The sequence below is a fragment of the Hesperophylax consimilis genome, chromosome 31 (genome assembly GCF_061612785.1).
Source record: "Hesperophylax consimilis isolate HC1 chromosome 31, BYU_Hcon_1.0, whole genome shotgun sequence".
NCBI classification, from domain to species: domain Eukaryota; kingdom Metazoa; phylum Arthropoda; class Insecta; order Trichoptera; family Limnephilidae; genus Hesperophylax; species Hesperophylax consimilis.
Genome location: NC_142866.1, coordinates 8109124 through 8127773, shown reverse-complemented (window position 1 = coordinate 8127773; position 18650 = coordinate 8109124). Strand labels below are relative to the sequence as shown.

The following is an 18650-nucleotide window of genomic DNA, read 5'->3' as shown; positions in this document are numbered from 1 at the left end:
TTTTAATTCTCTCTTTTGTTTTACTAGACAAGGCCAGTAATTAGTTCGTCAACCGCCGAGAAGTAACGTGTTACTTATCACCTCTGCGGCAATATGCAGTCCTGGGACAAAATATATGAATGAATTAGCGGGACATTGCTTCGATGTTTATTTACTGATTATCTTAGTTCCAATAAGGTTTTTACGATGTTATGAATTCATTTCAGAAAATTAATTTATCTACCATGGTTCATTGAAACTGTTGTGTTTTATCTTTTACTTTAGGAGAATATTGTACTTGGATAAAATAATTATTTTTTTAAATAGTTTAATTTGAAATTTCACCCATTCATGAAATATGTATGTTTTCTTATTTCTTCGCTGATTTGTACTAACAAAAGACTAATTAATATAACTGGTTTCACGAAAAGTCAGGAAGTACCTTAGAATAAGAGATTTTTATTCGATCTGTGGTTTTACTACTTTACAAAGCTAGTAGTGAGGTCGTATACCGCCGCCAAGTAACCTGGTATCTATCACCTCTGCGGAAATATGCAATCCTGGTACTAAATATCATACGAAACCAAACGCTGAAAATTTTTAGTCAAATCGGTGATTTCGACTAATTTTCCATGTAATTGTTATGAATCATTAAGGATCCTTAAATTTTCAACAAGTTTTCGTTAGCCGTGTCATATTTTATATTATTTTAATGAATATTTTAAAATTTCCTTTTTTGAATTTATAATTTTAATTTACTTAAAATTATATTTGTTTAGTTTCATTCAGAATGGATTTTTTTATAAAACTGATTTCACGAAATTTCTCTGATCATTTCATAAGTAGAATTTTGAGCTAACGAAAATGAGTAAATTTTTCCGTCATTATAAAAGTATGGACCAATATATATTTTTTTGATTATTGGCTTTATGCGAAAAAAATTTCAAATTGTGTTTTGTGAAGTAAAAAAGGTAGCGATTATTGCATCAAACAAGATTACTTTAAAGGTAACCGAAGTATGATAACGTAAAAATGCCATATTTTTCATAAATAAAATCCCGTTACTTTCGGGGAGACCCGCATACGTTTATATTTATATATTATTAAGTTTGTAGTTTTTATTCAACAGAATATTGTACGCTTTATCCTGTAGTCCGTTCCATAATATGCTCTTAGTAATTTTTTTATTGAGGTATGACCATGCCAAGTGTTTGTTGTGTCTGGGATTTGAAATGTGCATTCATTTGTCCATTATTCAACATTTGTAAGTCAATTGTGAAACCGAATACAAAATGAACTCACAAACAATATAGAATAAAACAAAACAGATAGCCAACCGTAAAAACTAAAAAAAATATAAAACCAATTAAAGAAATCGAAAGTGCAGTTTACATATGTAGAAGATAATATTATATAGTGTAATGTTATTGTAAAATAATATTATAAGCAATAATTATTATGTTTTTTTTTAATGTGTGTCTCGTCATAATTTACAAAAAAAAACATAAATTTGTTATTGACCACATTATTTTTATTTACACTCTACCGGTTTCGGAAGAACCCTTCCTCCATCAGGAGAATATTAGAACTAATCTACGATACATATTAACAGATTTATACAAAAAATATGTGTTTGAGGGAGAGGTGAACAAAGTGGAAGGGGTAATTAAGGGATTTCCAGGAAGAACAGAGCGGTTAACTGGAAATATATCTTGAATGGGACTAAAATAAAGATTCATTTGGTTATTTATTTGTTATGCTTCCGATTTTGTTGTCCGGGTTAAATCTTCCCCATAGGAAAAACTAAACCCTTCCACACACTTTTCCACAAATGATCATCTAGTCAATCAACATTATGCAAGTGCATTATATAAGTAAAATAAATACAAAACAATACAAGAACAACAACACGTCAACTCACCAGAGATCAAATGGGAAAAAAAATTCACCCACTCCTGATATTTTCATATCAGAGGGTTCGGCTCGGTAGAACTCCTAATAGGGCCTATAAATCCTACTGATCCCTCAACATAAATATTAAAAAAATCTTTCGTTATCCTACATGTATTCAAAATGACCGACTTTTGCATCTTATATATAAATTTTTTGATAGATCTAATAAGCCTAAATTTTTAATGAGAGAGCTAGGTATAATGCCAGTAGCCGAAATAACGAACGGTAATATTTTTATAGTCTGTGAATGCCAAATTCTTTTAATCTCATTTCCTAAATCTGTGTAGGTATTTTCTTATTTTTTCATTAACAGATTTTTGAATATTACAGGAATTTGGAATAGCGACATCAATGATATACCTAAGTTATTTTTTTTAATTTTGTCATGTAAAACTATATCGGGTCTATTATGACTAATCGTTTTGTCTGTTAGTATAGTTTTATATATAGAATATATAGAATATAATATTTAGGGATTATTATTATTCTAGAATTATTATTTAGGGATTTTCTGATTTTGAGTGCTTCTAAATAATCCAATTTTTCGCCTTTATTATTACTATAAATGTACTATATATTTAATTTTTTTATTTTTATTTAATATTTGTATGTTTTTTACAATAAATATACAATTATACATATTATACAGTGTTATCAAGGTAAATAATAATAGCTTTTCCTCACCATAAAGAGACGAGGCTCTTGTGTTTGGTGAGTGAATCCTAGCTCAATTATGTGGAATCATGTAAGTAAGTAAATAATATATTTGCAAAACCAAAGGGATAAGTAAGAAATAGGCAAGATTTATCAATAATACAGTTTCAAGATTTGATGGAAATAATAATAAGAGTAAGATATGGACTTTTATAGTAGTTTTAGGTAATTTTTTAATTTATAATTATATTCATAAAATTTCGACGACCATGCGCCTAGTGTGGTAGTCGAAAATCATGTAAAAAAACTACGTAAAAAAATTGTAAAAAAATATATTAAAAAGATAATTGCATTGAACGCCGAAAAAGCTATCACAATAATTTAAAAAAAATGCAGAACTTAATAACAACATTATTAAATTTGATTTAAGTATGTACTTTTATTTTTTTAATTTGAATGGTTCTATGAATTAAGCACAATAACATTATTATTTAAAAATAAAAATTAATAATAATTGAAAAAAATTTTCCGAGAAAAAGTAAATGTGGCCGACGGGAATCGAACCCGCACCATCCGATCACCGGTCAGGTGCGCGGAACCATAGTTCTACGACGGCTTATTTTTAACCGCCAAATAATTCGTAAATGGTAGCATTTTATTCAACAATTATTGCAATTTGATTTTTCCACCTGAAATTAACTAACATTATTTTTGTACAAAAGATATTGTTAAATACTAAGTATTACTAGGTGGCGGGCGTCGAGAAATATTATATCGTCATTTAATGGTGAAATATTTTGATAATAAATAATATAATTTTACTTTTAATAAAAAATAATATTTAATAATAATACTTAAGCATTATTTGTCCTCCATCCACTTGCATCGGCCTCCGGTTGACTGGCATATTTAAGAAGGTGTCGATGCATACCTCCGTAACAAGTTATGTTTTCGCATGTCAGTTGGTTGCCGCCAGCCTACGCGACTTGTTCTCACTATGTACTTGCAAAATAACTACGTGCATAATTTGTGATTAGCACAGGCGTTCGCCGTTGCCACCACTAAAGCAAAAACACGCCATTCGAATAGCGTGTTTATAATACAAGTGTTTTTTGGTTTTGATTTTACGATTAATTAATGAAATATATTTTACTCGGTTAAATAAGTTAAATTTAGTGATTATTAAGTAAATAGTTTATACACACACTACCCAGGTAGGACTTGTAAATAATTTTATCAATCCACTTATTGTGAATATATGATGCAGATAATATAATAATAATCCATCAGTAGCATAAAATGAACGTAGTTTATCCATTTGTTTATTGTACATTTTTGAGAAATTTCACTAAAATGTCAGAAAACAATAAAGAAATTATTAATTTAATTTGATTTATTATCTTGGATGCTCCGTGAGTGATAAAATAATATAAAATGTCAATCTCTTCGCAAATAATATTACAAAACATGAAAATCATTGTTACTTTCAGCCCCTTTTTTAACATGTTTTTTGAACTATTATTTTTATTAATTAAAGAAATAAAGTAATTACATTGGGTTTTTATACTACTCTTTCATAGAAGAGTTAGCTTGTGTTTGGAACAGGATTGCTTTGACAGAAGGCTTCCAGGCATCCTTGTCTTTTGTCTCTGAAATGACCTCGGTCTTTAGCAGGCACAGACTTTGAAACATCTTCATCTATTTATTTTCCCATCTATTAGTTTATTATTTGTATAGATAAATTACGATAACATTAACACGCTTAAATATTATCAAACAGCCTTTATCTTATCACAATGAAGATTTAACGTTCTTTATTTATTTGAATTAATTGCAGTGGTGTAACGTAAATTTTCTTTCGATTTTCCAAAACAAAAAGTCAAGTAATGATGAAGCTGTAAAAATTGAAAAAGTGAAAAATTCCACTAATCCGAATCTTTAATAGTATCGCAGTAAAAAATAATCAATTGGTAGTTTCTCTTAATATTATGAACGCAATACATTATTTTTTTCAGATATTGTTGGTTGCAGTCATAACTACTTCACGTTAAAGACCAAATCATGGTGAAGGAAAGGCGAAATGTTTACACCGTTAACGGAGATCTTGGCTGGTAACTTGAAATAACCATACATATAGTCTTATGCATTCTTGCACGTCTTGGATTGTGCATTTAAATTGCATTATTTATTTGTCTTTATGCGTCTTTTGGAATAGTGTCCGACCAATTGAACCAAAGGCTTATGTTTTGAAGAACAAGAAAACAAAACATCAGGTGAAATACTAAACCCTTTGGATGTGTGTATGTCCATTATTATTATCATCAACCTATTCACATATCTATGGAAATGTATAGAATTCCGTAATGTATTAAATATGTAAGTAGAAAACTTCACTTCCATATTTGTTTAAATAGCAATTATAGGTGGCTCAGTTATTATTTTTATTATCGTTTATAGTTTCCACTCGTCAATTTTATTAGTGTGAAATCGTTTAGGAATATCACTTTCTTTATCAAATCCTATAATAACTATTTCCACTAAGGATGGGTTGTTTCACGGAATTTTAATAGTTCTTCCAATTTCAAAGTTCATTGTGAAGCTTTTATTCAAGTTCTGTTATTATATCATTATTTCACAACTGACCAATAGTGATATTGGTCAGTTGTCCATTATTAGTCAGTTGTTTCACAAATTTGAAAAACTGTTCAAATTCTGTGAAACAACTCGTCTTAAGTCAATAGGGTGGGGATTTACACTTTTCTAAGTGTTGTTTTTTGTTGAGGTTGTTAAGAGAGCACACACCATATTCAATCGGTTATTTGTTTTCATGGTGTGTCATAATTATGTATTGTACGGAAGTCGCGATGCTGTTTTGTAAAGGCGATGCCATACGTAGTAATGCAAAATCATGTGTTTTTATTTTGAAAATTTGGTCGCCTAGAAATGTTTCAGATGCTTTATGTTAGAATACATCATGGCCTTTGAAATAATCGAGTATTTTTTAGATAAGTCTTTTTATAAGCCCAGCAAAAAATAATGTATAAGGCCTATGAAAACTGCTTTAAAGTTCAAAATCTCCTACTTGCGAACCCATTTTCGGTTATTATTTTATTGTATAATGTGGCAAATTAAGTTATTTATAAAATGATCGAAAAAAAATATTTATGCCTGAACATCAACAAAATAGAATAAAAGGCACTTTTTGGCCATGTTTTTTTCTTGCATAAATCAAAACAGGCGGATGGTGTTAAGCGGGAATTTAAACCTTATCGCCATCTATATAAGGGTTGTTATTGATAGCGGCTCAATTTAAAATATTACACGACGTAGTGCATCGCCTTAAAGTAATGTTGTCCGCTACATAGGATTTTCCTAAATTCATTAGCTCCTTGTACCTACTTATGTGCACCGAATAATAATGGTAAATAATTGTTGCTATCAAAATGGTTAAGTATTTTTCTTATTCTTACTATGTATGGGTATAATAGATTACCCCCCCTCCAGTATTTTTTTTCCTAAGCAATACTAAGGCCAGTGAGGGGGGTCTCTGCTTACCACGACTTATTATTCATCACATTGATAAAACCGACACAGTGCAAAGAATATTGCTATATTTTAGAGGAATGTTATCTACAAGTACTGTTCTCTTTTTTCCTAGGTAATACTCAGGCCGATGGGGGGGGGGGGAGTATTGAATCCCTTATCGCCCCATTATATACGCCATTTTGTTCCATAACATAATGATTTAAATTTTTGATATTATAGATGAGTTATAAAAACTTTCAAATATCGAGTTCACACACTAATTACTCATTGGAAATCAATTGTAAACTTCATCCACTATAAAATTTTCAAATATCGAGTTCACACATTATTACTCATTAGAAATCAATTGTGACTTTCATTCACTATAAAACTTTCAGATATCGAGTTCACACACTAATTACTCATTCAAAATCAATTGTGACCTTGATTCACTATAAAACATTCAGATATCGAGTTCACACACTAATTACTAATTGGAAATCAATTGTGACATTGATTGACTGTAAAACTTTCAGATATCGAGTTCACACACTAATTACTCATTCAAAATCAATTGTGACCTTGATTCACTATAAAACATTCAGATATCGAGTTCACACACTAATTACTAATTGGAAATCAATTGTGACATTGATTGACTGTAAAACTTTCAGATAGCGAGTTCACATCCTAATTACCAATTGGAAATCAATTTTGAATTTGATTGACTATAAAATTCATAGTCGAATAATGTTTCGAAACCTATCTACTTTATAAAGTGATCTTTCTTTCTAATGATTATAAAGTTAAACCTGGAATAACTACGTGCAAAATGTTAATGAAATGTCAGTTAAAGCACTGGCTTAGTATTCGAATAAATTCGCCGGAGATACAGCCGGTGAGAGACTTGAATAACCCAGATATTTGCATGAGGCAAGGTTATCTGGTGCAGAAAAACGAGTTTTGAACTCGACGGACTCATGTTTCAAATATACAAGACGTTGGTCGACGGAACAAGATAGTTCTGTACTCCGTACAAATACTTGTAACTTTTTTTGCACAGAATTTATTATCATTCCTATAGCCACATTAGACGGTGACATTACTGTGCAATTTATGTATTATTATTTTTTCTATGATTGTATACATGTCTATTGGTATTATTAATTAAGAAAAAAAAAGCAAATACACTCTACGTTATCTCAAATGTCATTTCATGCTATAATTCTTTAATTTATTATTCTAAAGGTTTTAATTTTCTTCAAGGTTTTTGAAATAAATGTTCAAGGTAAATACATTTTTAGATTGAAGGTACAACAAGACACGATTTAATCATCACAGACAATGTGATGATTAAATCGTACAACAAGACACGATTTAATCATCACAGACAATGTGATGATTAAATCGTACAATAAGACACGATTTAATCATCACAGACAATGTGATGATTAAATCGTACAGCAAGACACGATTTAATCATCACAGACAATGTGATGATTAAATCGTACAACAAGACACGATTTAATCATCGCAGACAATGTGATGATTAAATCGTACAACAAGACACGATTTAATCATCACAGACAATGACAAATAACATTAGCATCATCTTAATCGCCCAAGACGATTATAAAAACTCAATGCTTTGTTGAATTATTACGTACATCCTATGCATGGTGAATATATTATTTGATCGTTACCAATGATTGGCTAGTAAGATATAGAAAAAATAGATACACAACGTAGTATATTGCACTTTGTTAATAATAATTGGATAATTTGTAGCGCAGTTTTAGTGAGAAATCACGGCAAACGCACTGTAAAGTCAGTCATCCATTTTCATATAAACCTATTGCAAAAATCATCGATTCGGTAAAAATTATTCGGTTTTCCACTACAGCACGAGTGCGAATGCAACCATAATCCCTTGGAAAATAATTTTTAAATATCTTTTTATCAAATGGATTACATGAATTTAAATTTTAACAAGGCGTGTTCATTTTATCACTAGAAGTTTTAGCAACTGCAAGGCAGCATGAAATTTTGAAGTAAGGTAGTTGGTTGCGTAATACATTCAACAAATATTTAAATAAAATCATTGAATGTTCTCACTAAAAATGTCTTCATTTAAGAGTATAAACTCTTCAGATATATATTTTTTTCTAGAACTAGACAACACTCAAAGTCATTGGCAAGAAAAACCATCCGTTGTGTTTTAGGAAATTAATTTTTAGTAGTTACTAACATTGATCAGATGAAAACCGAACGGCTAATTAACGGTTAATTACAACAAAACGAAAAAATATTAGAGCCCAAACAAATCCTACAAGCTTATACGTACGAATTTTCTATGACATTATAAATTTTATCCACAAAGTTTTCAACAATTTACCACCAACCTACTTTAGAGACAAACTACATATCATTAATATCCACACACACACAATACAAGATAGAAAGAAAACATCAGACTAAAAAATCTAACATAAAAAAGTACAAAACTGTTTTCTATGTAAAGGAATCCAGATTTTTAGTTTCGTTCCTAGTGAAATTAAAAACGTACCTAGTTTAAGCGAATTGAAAAAAAAATTACGAACGTAATAAGTATTAAAAGTCTAATTTAAAATGTAAACATGTACCTTTGTTTATCCACAATAGTGGATCTATTTTAATTTTAGCAAGTAAAAAAAAACTCAACGCTCGAAGTACATAATCAGATGGGATTTTTTCTCTTTCTGTTTTTGGTAAGTTAAAACTGATTGCAACTATAAGTATACATATAAAATAGAAGATACAATATCATATCATTCCATAGTGGTTGGTGTTGGTAAGTTAACACTGATTGAATGTATAAGTAAACATATAAAATAGAAGACACAATATCATATCATTCCATAATGGTTAGTGTTGGTAAGTTAACACTGATTGCCACTATAAGTATACGTATAAAATAGAAGACAAAATATCATATCATTCCATAGTGGTTAGTTTTGGTAAGTTAACACTGATTGCAACTATACATAAGTATACATATAAAATAGAAGACACAATATCATATCATTCCATAGTGGTTAGTGTTGGTAAGTTAACACTGATTGCCACTATAAGTGTACATATAAAATAGAAGACAAAATATCATATCATTCCATAGTGGTTAGTGTTGGTAAGTTAACACTGATTGCAACTATAAGCATACAAATAAAATAGAAGACACAATATCATATCATACTTTATAAATGAAGAGCTCCTTGACAGATAGTGTAAAGGCGTCAGAACTATTGAAAATAAATACGTTTATTATTACACCACTCACATAAAAACCTTTTAATTAAATGCCAATTACTTCAAATGATTCCATAAGTGCAGTTTTGCGCAAGATATTAAAGTTAAAAAAAAAGATAAGATAATCTTAATACACGATTACATCCTTTCATACCTTCCAAAATATGTATGGTATAATACATAACTATAAAGAATATATAGAATGTAAATGTATGTTCGCACTTGCTTTCGAAAATTCAATAAACCCACGAGATAAAGAAAAGGTGATTTTAAAAACTATTGAAAACAGTAAATATAAAAAGTGATATACATGTATGTAGTTGGTCAGCTTGAAAACCTTTGAAAATTGGTTCAAAATATATTACAAGAAGTCACACCAGAAAAGTTACCCTAATCCCAAAGACCAATACGGCCAAGTATCAAAAGACATTATTACATAACTAGCAGTTAAAAACCCGCTCCGCGGGTTTTTTTCTACTAGGCCCTGCGGGCGGCTCTTAGTTGGGCTTCGCCCATTTTAAGTGATGTTAACAACAGTTACATTTGATAGTTAGATATAAGGACATTCACAGAGAGAGGGTGAGTAAATATATTGTTAAAACACGGAACAGGAAGGAGGTAATTAATAATAACATGCTAAATTTACGCATAATAAGAATGACAGTTGTTTGAATAAATGAAATTTTACGTATTTGTGATGGATTATTTCAAATGAAACACTATTATTGACTACATGTCTACAACTGATATTAACTATTATCGTACCTAATATAATTAGCTCATAGGAGACTTGCAGTGCTTAAATATGTGTTACAACCGTCAATGTCCATAAGTTGAATCAATATCGTTTAGTTTGTCACAATTAAAGATAGTTATAACAAAGTTGACGTTAATAATAGATTATTACATATTGATTAATTGTACCCGTGCTTATGAATAAAAGGAGGGTAATTGTGCGATGAGATTAGCAGTCGGTTTAATTAAAAGGTGTTAATTTTACTCCAACTGGTGGTAATTCTTTACCTACAACTGTTACTGTATCTAATAAAGTTTAAAGCTAGATTATATATACACCTTCATCAGGAGAGTAAAAATCTATATATAAAGGTAGATTATTACAATATAGCGCCCCTGAGGTGATATCTCACAAAAGCGGCGCTATGCAAATTTTCCAATAAATAAATAAATATAATGTTTACATTTTGTTGTGTATACACCGAAGTACAAAATTAAATATAGATTGCAATTGGTAAAGAAGAAGTGGAAGGAGGGGAGAGGGGTAAGAGTAGGATGGGTTTATAATAATTAGGAATTACAATATCGTTAGACGGGAAAGACCAGTTGAGTGGGAAAATATTTAAAAGAGAGTTTATAAAAAAAAATTCTTGTTAATTATATCTGCTTTTATATTAACATGTTTCCTCATTTCTAAAATTTCTAAATTATTTATAGTGAAGTATTTTAAGACCTGAAAAAAACAAATAGCATATAACCATTAAACAATATATTCATAAGACAAATAGCATTTAATAACGGTTATTCTAATAAATTAATAGTTGAAATACTAAATAAAAAAATTAAACATATTCTCTTCAAACGGTCTTTCTAAAGATAGAAATAAACAATGGCGTAGAATTCTGTTTGTGGATAACGATACTTCTAAAATTATATATAAAAACAATCCTGGTACTATTCAACTGGCGTTTTACACTAATAACAATGCAGAAATATATTCTAAATAATAAAGATAGCAAAATTCAAACAAAAAAATGAGGAGTTTAAAAACTCAATTGGGATGATTGTAATTTCTTGTACAAAGGTAGAACCAATAGAAACTTTGAAGTCAGAACTAAAGAATATCGCAGGGCTCTAAATGGAAATAGTGAATCTGAGTTTGCAAATCATCTTTTGAATAATGATCACACTTTCGATAAAAAAATCAGGTCTTAAAATACTTCACTCAGTATATAAAGCATCGCAAATAAATAATTTTGAAATTTTAGAAATTTGAAAACATGTCAATATAAAATCAGACATAAATAATAAACAAAAAAATATAAATAATAATGAAAAATGCCATTACAAAGTGATAAGCTTCCAGAAGAAATCTTCTTATTAAACGCTTGTTAATCGTAAGTAGTCAAATATTGTGAGCTGCATATTTAAATATTCGCGCCATTCATTTGGTTCGTTTTTAAAGCGCCAGAGGTGCGCTCTGTCGGCCATGTAATGAATGAATTCAATTCAGCACTGTAATGAATGAATACACTTTAAATATTTTTTTCCCGTGTGTTATCCTTAGATTTGTTCAAACGATACGAATAGTGCGACGTGATAAATTGTTTGTTTTTGATTTTAGTTGTTACCAAAACACAATTTCTCAAGTATATGAAAAATTGTGTAAAATATAGCATTGATTAAAACTATATTTTCCCTAAAATTTCCCTAAATTTCTTCCTATCCTTAGAGCAGATATTCCCGGTGAACCAGTAGCTTTGGGAGAGGATTAATGCTGGGGAGCTACAAGCTACAATACCATCATAATAATAAAATCATGTTCACATGTTCACAGGCATTTTCCTCATCGATTTTCGTTTGTTACTATACGAGACGTAGCTGACTAATTTTAACCAGTGCCTTATTGACTTTGGGTCTCTGGTTAAATTGTTGTTTGTTTTTATTTTCATTTTTTTTCAATAACAAACCATAAATAACAATCCTCAAGTGATTACTGGATACCGCACAAACCCAAATCCAAGAACCCGACCCCAACTGTACAATTACTACCGATTTCTTATGTTTTTTCATGAAAAAAATTTCGCCTGAGATCAAAACACCATCTACCGTTCAGGTCAGGAATTATTATATCATACTTTTGCAGGGTCTGAAACACACAAATCTTTTGGAATTTGAAATACCTAAATAAAACTTTCATTTAATCTATCAGTAATTAGCATGATGGATTAGGACAAAATAAAGATGACAGCGACTTGTAGAAAGTAGGTGGACGTGATCCACTGTGAACGGATTTTAATATCTAGTAATGAAATTCGTATCACGTAGTTACTATGTAAATACATAATATATAATGACGCAAAAAAAAAAATACTATTTATTGTTTTAAACAAATAATTTGTGAAATTATAAAAAAATAAGATAGGTTTATCTAAAAAAGACGCTGTCTAGATTGCATTTAGTTCGGGTTGAATCTTGCGATCATACATAAAGATAGTTGCCAATAAAAATGTGCGGTGAAAAAATGAAGACAATGTTGGTAGTTTTTATTCGAAGTATGATACAGTTTAAAGTGACCGAGGGGGATAGGGTCCCATTAGCTCAGTGGTAGAGCGGTGTCCCGGAAAGACAAGGGTCCTGGGTTCGAGTCCTAGATGTGACCGTATCCTCTTCTGATTTTTGTGTTTCAGATTTTCATCTAGAAATCGCTAATATTGTCTTCAATAACTAAACAATTAATTTGTGAAATAACACAAATTGATCTATTAACATTTTCTTGCGCACACCGGAATTTGAACCCGCGACATTACGGCATTCCCAATTAGGATATGTTGTGAGGTTGAAGGTAGTGGAAAGGGGAAGTAGATGAGGAAGACTAAGTTATATTTTTAGTCCATGGTTATTCAGACCTGGACACCGAGTACGACTAAAGACATATCAAGCACCTTTTCAATTCTGAATAGCGGCGTTACACCAGGGCGATACTGAGAGAATCTTCCACTCTGGAATGTACCGCAAATATACTATTTTATAGAGAGGATTTTAGAAGATGAAGAGAAAGTTAAGGAAGTACCTGGTTAAGCAGATCTAGCAGATCACCAAGCACGACTACAGTCACTTCAAGCAAGGTTTCAATTCTGAATGGTGGTCTTACAATAGGGCGATACTGAGAGTATATTCCAATATGGAATATGTCCTTAGTCGTTGCGAACTGTTGTTTGTTCGTTGGCGATCTGCAGTGATGCTTGGCAACGATAACAAAGTACCTATAGATAAAACCTTTATCAATCAACCGTGCTAGCTACCCTGGTCGATTCTATGACTGGTTCTTGGTTCAACAGCTTGGCTGTAGAACGGTTTGTCGGCTTATGTGTTTCCTCCCTTTTTCAACATGGGTCTTTTCAATACTCATGTTCACTCCTTTTTCTCCTAAAAAATATCTTCTACACAGCATTCCCAAAGGTGACATAGGCAATAGGAAAATTATTTTTATCTAGTTTGGATTTAATGTAAAAAATAATAATATTAATAACAATATTAGCGGACTTTTAAACTCTTGTCTACAAAATGTTTTATTTTTATCACACTTCTTTAAAATGATATGCTGATTTATGATATCTGCAGCACTACCTACCTAGCGGTCACCTGCTGGTTAGTTGCGTTCCCGTGGATCGTGGTGTCACGAAAAAAAAGACGTCCCTATATGAAAACCGTCGACGCGCGTGCAGTGCGGTTCTTTAAATGTATACGCACCCGACATAAGAAAGTATGTATGTTAAAGTGTGCAACGGGGCAAGCCAAATTCATTTACAGAAGTTACTAGCTATAAACAGATGAGAACTGTTTACTTGCATATTTTTGCTACTTGCTTATCCCATGTAATTTTATAAGTTTATTCATTTCTATAATCTATAGTTTCACAGTAGCAAGTATTCTCAATTTTCTATGCACACGTTCAAAAATGTTGTTAGTTAATTTGGGTATATTATTCCTCCAAGGGTATATTATTCCATATTCAAAAACTCGGTGATCTTATATGCATGCATTTGTTTTTCTTTTTCATATACCTAATTAATAAAACATCATGTGCCCATTATTAATAATTATTATCATGCAAGATCAGATCTTGTAACTAGCAGTGCTAGTTAGTGCACTTTGAAAGTGCATGTATTGTCAACTGCTGCGTTTATGGTGCGAATGCAGTTCCCAGAAACCATTCAAACTTTTTTACATGTATTCTGTTACGTAATTTAAATTTTATTTTCATTTAAAATTTACCAGTTCCGACAAAAAAAACAGTAAATAGTGTATTTGCGTCACTTTCCACAGTGACTCTTTCTCATATGACAAAATTAACCGTGTACAAATGTTGGACATGCGTTTTGCATGTTTCCCGACAATGCACCGGTGCCAAAGGGCTCAATGTAGCTAATTCCTCGGAGCATCTTCCATCAAAACACCTGTAGAACAAGGACAGAATTCGCACCTGACGTCTGCCAACACTGACCACCAGTCAGTTATGGTATGACAAAATTAACCGTGTACAAATGTTGGACATGCGTTTTGCATGTTTCCCGACAATGCACCGGTGCCAAAGGGCTCAATGTAGCTAATTCCTCGGAGCATCTTCCATCAAAACACCTGTAGAACAAGGACAGAATTCGCACCTGACGTCTGCCAACACTGACCACCAGTCAGTTATGGTATGTCTGGGGAGAAGTCTCCAGATTTGGGTGATTTTGAAGTTGAAAGGGAGTTTATTTTGAGCAACGATATAATTTAACATTTTGTTCAATTATTGAGATTATATCCAAGTAAAATTTTAAATGTATAACAGTCAATTTGCACAGAGTACGGGTTTTTCGTGAAAATTATTTTGGTGCTTCAGAACAGAGTTGGATGCCAACTTCAACAATCTGTGCAGGGTCAGCAGTACAACACAATACCTGTATCCCGAAGTGCGTAGTAAAATTTTATTTGGCTAATTTGTGTTATTTCACAAATAACAATACTTTGTTACAATATTTGTGTAATTTCACAATTTAATATAATATACGCTGTGTGCATAGTATATTATTAGATATAGTTGGTGTAAATTAAAATAAAATGGTGTGTGCAAACATATATTTCATGGATTTCGTCCACATGTCGCGTGCGAAACGTGATGAGCCGCTTTCCATCAATGTGCAAGTATTTATTAATTTACATAATTTGCTAGTTCTCGCGGTGCAGTGCGCTGTGCGGGTGTCATGTGGACGGAAATAACAATAAACCTTTTTCTGTTTTTAACCTACTTTGCATCTTCTTCTTCACTCTTCTATCCTCTCACTTCTAGCGGTAGTTTCAGTCCAAATTCTGTGTTTTATCCCCAGTCTCATTACTTTTATACTATTTATACGACCAAATAAAACTACAATTCTTTTTTTTTGTAAAAGTTTACAAAAATGCAATGTTGCCCTGGATCGCACAAAATTTGTTCCCACTCCACTTCACTTCACTCACGGCATTTGTGCTTATTACCAAGAATATGGACGGTTGACCTTCGAATTTTGTAGTTCTTCTTTAGAACCAGCTGTACTATGAAGGCCACACAAAACAATCGATATTTTGATACTTAATGACTTGATGACCCTATATTATTGTAGGAAGGTACTTAAGCTGCTGCCACACGCAAAGCTCACATCAAAAGTTAATGTACAGCGCATCATCTTTTCTACCGACACACGACGCTATCAAATATTTCTTCCTATGGTAGGAGAGGGGGTCAGTTGAATTCGAGAGCGGCCGAGGAACATAATTTCATCTGTCAACGTGACAACTTTACTTACTGACAGCTTGAGCACGTTTTAGAAATGGATGATACTTGTCGCCTATTGCTGGATCTGTTGGACAGCTCATCCTCAGATGATGATGCCGCCAACTATATAATTATAAATGCTATTTATAAACTTTTTAGATTTTAAACAATCTGCGCGTAAATAGCGCATTTTCACATAACCTGACATAACCTCTCCGTCGAATCAGGAAATTCGCAGTTCGCACGCCGATCGACGAAAGCGACATATAATAAATTATTGTAAAATAAGCTCAACTTTCGTCCAACTTTTATCAAAAAACCGAATGATATTACCATATAAACATACTGAGATTAAAAATATGATTAATTTTGAAAGGGCGAAAATTTGTTTACTTCAAATTCAAATATTGATTATATTTATATTTTAAATATATGTTAAGTATGTTTGCCAAATAAAGTTTTTTTTTTTATGTTTCTAAATTTACTAGCACACATGACGATATGAGCTAACATAATAAATAAGAAATGCATTATTAGGCTGCTTATGTCATGGCTGTCAAAGGGAACACGGAACTTAGTCGGTAGCTCCGCAATTAAAATGACCCCCTCTCCTTTTTACGGCGGAGAGGGGGACGCATAACTTTTCAAATATCGCGTCGGGAGCGGTTACGTAAAATAAATTCGGTTAGCGAAGTTCAGAACCACACTTATAGCGCGTTATCTTTTTACGTGTGTCGGGTCTGTATGGGATTGTATGGCGAGCGCTATTGTGCTTTATATTATCTGTTGATGTGAGCTTTGCGTGTGGCAGCACCATTATTGTTTATATGGGTTTAAAATCAATCATTGTTCGAAACGTCTGTTTAGATTTGGCGAATTTCGCAATAGGTATCTCTAGGTATCTACAACTATGTTCTTTAGGAGATTTTTCCATGTTTTATCATTGTGGTATGGTAGAATCATTGTTTTATAATTATTGCTTCCTACAAAATGCAGTTTTGTAGATAATTTCATTAAAATATAAGCCAATCTCAAAGTCTGCAGAACAATAGAATATTTGGGGTATGTCGTCTCTGATGACCTAAATGATAAAAAAATACATAGAACGCAAAAGAAGAATACCGAGCGTGCGAACCAACATACTCGCCAGGAGATTCAACAGGTGCAGCTCTCCGGTGAAGAAGCAACTATTCTAAACATACTGCACGAGCTTTTACACTAGACAACTATGGACTACACACAAGGCGTCATGAACACACTCCGAGTACAGTATAACCACGCATACAAGGCGCTGTACGGCCTTCCTTGGCGATGCAGCGCCTCATAGATGTTCGCAGAGGGAAGGGCGCATGGCTTGCTGCCTTGATACGCCACAGAGTAGTCGGGTTACTTATACCAGGGCGGGTAAGCGGTGGATAACCTCCAGTGCTACCGGAGATCGGAAAACAATCTTTTCCAGGCTGTCGCCCAGTGGCATGGCGGGCCCCTACAACATAAATGGAGAATTTCCTTTAAGCTACCGTAGTACAAGTGTTAAATATGTTTTTATTTTATTTGATTTTCGACTTAATATCACGTAATTTATTTATATGTACGCTTTTATATAGCAGATGGAGTATTGCACTCACCGCTCTGATCGGCTCAAATAAACAAACATTATTATTACTAAGAAATATTTTCCTTACTATCGTGATTTATTTTTTGGATATTATGCCGTGTTGCGCTCCCTTATTTAGCCAACGTTTCGGACAGCATTACAGTGTCCATCGCCAGGGTAGATATGTAATTGAAGAGTGTGTTGAAGAATGTGCTTAGTGATACCCTGCTGCCGACTGTTGCCGACTCCAATCTGCTAATCTTCAAAGAATTATAGTAAAATTCAAAATAGTTTTTTGCCTTTAGTTTTATTGCAGCCGTCAATCACCGGATACCAAGAACTATTGTGCTCAGCCCCGCCGTCTTTATTCATATTAATGGATGGGGTTTCCGTTAAAGGCATTCGTTCTTTTTCCCAATTTAATCTAAAAATTGTCAAATCATGGTAGAACTTCGGTAGATATATACATCACAATACATTACGAACATGCACGGATGGAATAGTAAATTGCCGCATGTTAGATTTTTATCACAACATTGACCGTGAAAAAATTATTCAAAATCGTTCATTTCCCGAAGCTAAATGCTGACAAGTAAATTGCTGTAGAATACAATATTATCACCGCATTAATATTCATGAGTTGACGTCGTAGTTAAATTATTTGCTTAGTACCTATGACCTTTGAATGACCTAGCATAAGGGATTTCCAGGTATATGGTACACTGATGTGGTGTTTGTGTATAGGTTATTTGTAAGTTCCCGACCTTGAGTTGATGATATCATAATAAAGAACGCAGATAATCTCACAATAAAAAAATCTTTGTCGATATCTATTCATCTTTTCAAGTTTTTCACTGACTTATTTTACTGACTATTGAGGTACACACAAGTACCTACTTAAATTCGTTTAATGCGTCCGGTTTCGACCTCAAATCTTCTAAGCCATATTAAATATATATCATATCACTAACAACATAGTTTTCTTTTAAAATCATAAATTCTCTTATTGACAGCACTGCATTAAGGCAATTGATTTCATTTTAATGAATATTCTTATATTCTTAATGACTTTTTTTATTTAGTGCTTTTATGAGAAATCGCTCGACAAGAGTGCCAACTGCTCCC

At 32.2% G+C, this 18650-nt stretch overlaps 1 protein-coding gene across 1 annotated transcript in view; it reads left to right on the top strand.

The window, feature by feature from the left end:
• Positions 1–3563: 3563 nt before the first annotated feature.
• The window catches only part of LOC149409400 (proton-coupled amino acid transporter 1), a 79303-nt gene continuing 64216 nt past the window's right edge, over positions 3564–18650 (top strand). The window contains exons 1-2 of the mRNA XM_089649740.1: positions 3564–3800; positions 4602–4697. Of these exons, the coding sequence (XP_089505866.1) occupies positions 4648–4697 (50 nt within the window). The 5' untranslated portion in view covers positions 3564–3800; positions 4602–4647. The remainder of the gene's footprint in view (positions 3801–4601; positions 4698–18650) is intronic.